Source organism: Emiliania huxleyi (genome assembly GCF_000372725.1).
Source record: "Emiliania huxleyi CCMP1516 unplaced genomic scaffold EMIHUscaffold_5043, whole genome shotgun sequence".
Lineage (NCBI taxonomy): Eukaryota > Haptophyta > Isochrysidales > Noelaerhabdaceae > Emiliania > Emiliania huxleyi.
In genome coordinates this window covers 1-1630 of record NW_005198211.1, presented here as the reverse complement: position 1 = coordinate 1630, position 1630 = coordinate 1, and the positions used below count along the sequence as shown (strand labels likewise).

At 63.6% G+C, this 1630-nt stretch overlaps 1 protein-coding gene across 1 annotated transcript; it reads right to left on the bottom strand.

Moving 5' to 3' along the window:
* Positions 1 to 245: 245 nt before the first annotated feature.
* On the bottom strand, positions 246 to 1227 carry EMIHUDRAFT_447278 (hypothetical protein). The gene is made up of 3 exons (XM_005766610.1): positions 866 to 1227; positions 730 to 795; positions 246 to 653 (listed from the first exon to the last, which is right to left on the bottom strand). The coding sequence occupies exons 1-3, from the start codon at positions 1022 to 1024 to the stop codon at positions 468 to 470; spliced, it is 411 nt and encodes a 136-aa protein (XP_005766667.1). The 5' UTR covers positions 1025 to 1227; the 3' UTR covers positions 246 to 467.
* Between the last annotated feature and the right edge of the window lie 403 nt (positions 1228 to 1630).

Here is a 1630-nt window from a genome sequence, read left to right as displayed (position 1 = left end):
GGGAGCGGATCATGGCACATGGGGGGAGATCGGTGTCATGCATGAGACCGCTATGAGTCGTTTAAGAGATGTGCCACACACGGATCACACGCAGCCCGCGCGGCAGGGCCGCGGGAGGACGCCGCCCGTGGCCTCCCGCGCGAGGGCGGAGGCCGCGCGAGACCCGAGTGACTTATTACGTCAGTAATGATATATTCATTATTACATTAACTCCCTGCCGTTTAGCGTTTTCTATACATCTTGTTGTAAAATTCTATACATTTAGCTGCGCAAATACAGATCCCGACTGCTCACAGTGGGGATGAGAGAGAGAGTCGTCTCTAATAGCGTATGTTAGCTCGTCGTTACGAGCGGGAAGCCTAGCATGTTACATAAAACGCCCTATGCCAACGCAGCGCACTCCTGGAAGTGGTTAGCGCGATCCAACCCTTGCCGCTTGAGCCGAACTGCAAAGTTGCTCGTCACCTCTACACCTGCTCCACCTCTGGCAGCTGCTCCAGCTGCGAATCCTCCTCGGTAACGACTGGGTCGGACGTCGTCGAGCCGCGAGGCACGGTAGTGAAGCGCCCGATCTTCGAAAGCGAGTCGCGGATGCTCGAGCGAGCGCTCACCGGGGTTGCGCCCAGAGCCTTGGCCAGCAGCACGAGCGACACCTGTGAGACCGGGGGTGCAAGATCAGTCGCTTCAGGAGGCGGGCGCTGTGGCAAAGGTGCCGCCGGGGGAGCGCACCTCATGGTGCAGGCCAGGGAAGCAGGCAATGGCGAGGGCGTCGTAGAGCCCGGCGTTGATGAGCTCCTGCGGCGGCGGGGAAGGGGGGCATGGAGCGGGCGGGACATAAAAGATCGACCGCTGATCGGCAGCGTTCCTGCGGCGTGGTCTCAAAAAACTTGGCGAACTCACAGCCGCCGCGGTCGAGGTCGTTCTCGTGCGCCATGACGATCTTCAGCCTGTCCTGGCGCGCCTGCTTGACCTGCTCGGCCAGCCGCTCGTCGGACCAGGTGTCGGCGTTCAGATAGAGAAGCATGTGCGTGGCGTCGCCCGCCTCCTCGGCGGTGGAGACGGTGAGGCCGGAGAAATTGGTGGCGAGCTCGCTGGCCAGCTCGTCTGCGCCCTCATCGAACGGCGAGGCCCAGAGCACGACGGACTTGGAGAAGGAGATCGGCTGGCCCTGGACCTCGCCCGGGATGAAGAGCGGGAGGGAGGTCAGGTTCAGGTAGTGTGGCGAGCAGAGGAGGAGCGCCTGTGGGTAGGTGCGAGGGGGCGGCGGTCAAGGTCGAGGCGACGGCAGAACAGCTGCAGGGAGTTGTCCGTGGCGGCACCTCGGAGATGATCTTAAGCGAGACACGCTGATACTCGTCGATGCGGTGCCACGTCCTCTGCGCCCACCCCACTGTCAAAAGATCTCCGGCTGGAGGACCTCCGGGGCACTGTGCTCCCAACTCCTGCAGTCCGGCAGCGACCGTGTGCCGTAATGAGTGCTGGCGTGCAGCAGGCGGCGGGCGACCCCCCCCCCTCATAAGCCGGGGGGTGGCGAAGAACAATCCCCCCCCGGGGCCCAACCAACCCGGGTGTCGGTCCGGGAACACCCTGGCAAGGCCCCGCCCGCCCTTTGGCCCGGGTCCCCCCCTTT

Bases quoted from the DNA above. Each gene is read 5' to 3' on its own strand.
- EMIHUDRAFT_447278 (XM_005766610.1), bottom strand. From the start codon at position 1,024: ATGCTTCTCTATCTGAACGCCGACACCTGGTCCGACGAGCGGCTGGCC. The intron at 796-865 runs GAACGCTGCCGA...CCGCCGCCGCAG, and splicing joins TTTTTGAGACCACGCCGCAG to GAGCTCATCAACGCCGGGCT. The intron at 654-729 runs GTGCGCTCCCCC...CCGGTCTCACAG, and splicing joins TCCCTGGCCTGCACCATGAG to GTGTCGCTCGTGCTGCTGGC.